This window comes from Asparagus officinalis, chromosome 1 (genome assembly GCF_001876935.1).
Source record: "Asparagus officinalis chromosome 1, Aspof.V1, whole genome shotgun sequence".
Lineage (NCBI taxonomy): Eukaryota > Viridiplantae > Streptophyta > Magnoliopsida > Asparagales > Asparagaceae > Asparagus > Asparagus officinalis.
Genome location: NC_033794.1, coordinates 66,014,780 through 66,016,103, shown reverse-complemented (window position 1 = coordinate 66,016,103; position 1,324 = coordinate 66,014,780). Strand labels below are relative to the sequence as shown.

Genomic DNA, 1,324 nt, shown 5'->3' with positions numbered 1-1,324 from the left:
TCTAGTATTCTCGACGGTACTGCCTTATCCACTCCTAGCTGCTCCACTGCCTGAACAAATCTTCGATGAAGCTCCGGCGTCCAATCCACCTGCAAAGTTAGTTTTTCCGTTTAGAAATTTATATTGTGTTCCTCCAGTTTGTTGTTTTTCCGTTGCACTCAAATTTCTACTTATAACTTCCCAGAACATTTTTGGTTTCTTTTACAATTGTTGTAATCCTTCATTTTGGATAATGGATCTCGTGAAGCTGAACTTTACCTTAGTTTTTATATTTAAGTATTTCTAAAGCTCAAACAGTTCTTTAGAAAACTTAATAAGACAGCTACCTCCACAAAGGATAAGATTATCTAACACCTATCTCATCAAACCTAGCTACTCATGGGTCTTGTGACACCATCAATTCAAAGTTTTATCAAACTATGTCCTATCATTACCAATGAAAGCTATTGCACCTTTGCTTTCTTCTTCCCTTGAGACTCCTTCCCTCCGGTGGTTGCCGATGTATGTTTCCTACCTTTACCTCCCTCCGATGATGCAGACTTCTGATCTATCTCCTTTTTTCTTGCACTCACAACCTCAACATCCTTATCTTCTATCCTACTCTCATTCTGATAACACGATATTTTTTCTTGATCTGGTACTGCTGCAGTATTGACGGATTCTTCGCCACTGCTGAACGAGAAATCGGCAAAGATGTCAGAAGAGTCAATTTCGAGATCTGGCAGGATATCTCCATTTTCAAACCCTGCGAAGATGTCATCAAAGTTGATGTCCTCGAGCAAAAACTCCCCTTCATTATTATCACCATTATTGTTGGAGCTTCTTCTGATTGGCGAGACTGCAAGCATATCCTATACGTAAAAGGATAGTAGTATAGTTGTGCATGCAGAATCAAATTAAACTCATAAATTTAAAAGAGTTTGGTAGAGAAGTAGGAGCGTGAGGAGGAGGAAGGAGAGTAGTTATGGATCTGACTCTCAGTCACTGATTGGAGTTTTGGGAGTATTAGAACGGGGAGAGGATGGATGTGCACCACAACCCTATCGAGATTTCTTTGATTTTGCTCTGGGGCTTTTTGTTTGCACCTGCACTCTATTTCTCTCTCTCCTAATAATTTTTTTGGGCTTGTGGACTAGTATTTTTCAAGACTTTTAAATCAAGAGCTCGTGAAGGGGAGAGGGGGTCAGTGACATTGGCTGCATGCATATCTGTTGAGAGGAGGCACTGTCACTGGCATTTGCCCTTTGATAAAAGTAAAACACTGATTGTCCTTGTCTTTTATTATAATGGCATATGTGTCCTTAACAAAGTTTACTGTGACTTT

The 1,324-nt window shown here is 39.8% G+C and overlaps 1 protein-coding gene across 1 annotated transcript in view; it reads right to left on the bottom strand.

Moving 5' to 3' along the window:
* LOC109825394 (probable transcription factor GLK1) overlaps positions 1–1,059 on the bottom strand; it is a 3,680-nt gene extending 2,621 nt beyond the window's left edge. The window contains 3 exon segments of the mRNA XM_020392252.1: positions 1–2; positions 4–89; positions 453–1,059. The exon segment at positions 1–2 is cut by the window's left edge and continues 35 nt beyond it. Coding sequence (XP_020247841.1) covers positions 1–2; positions 4–89; positions 453–848 — 484 coding nt within the window. The 5' untranslated portion in view covers positions 849–1,059.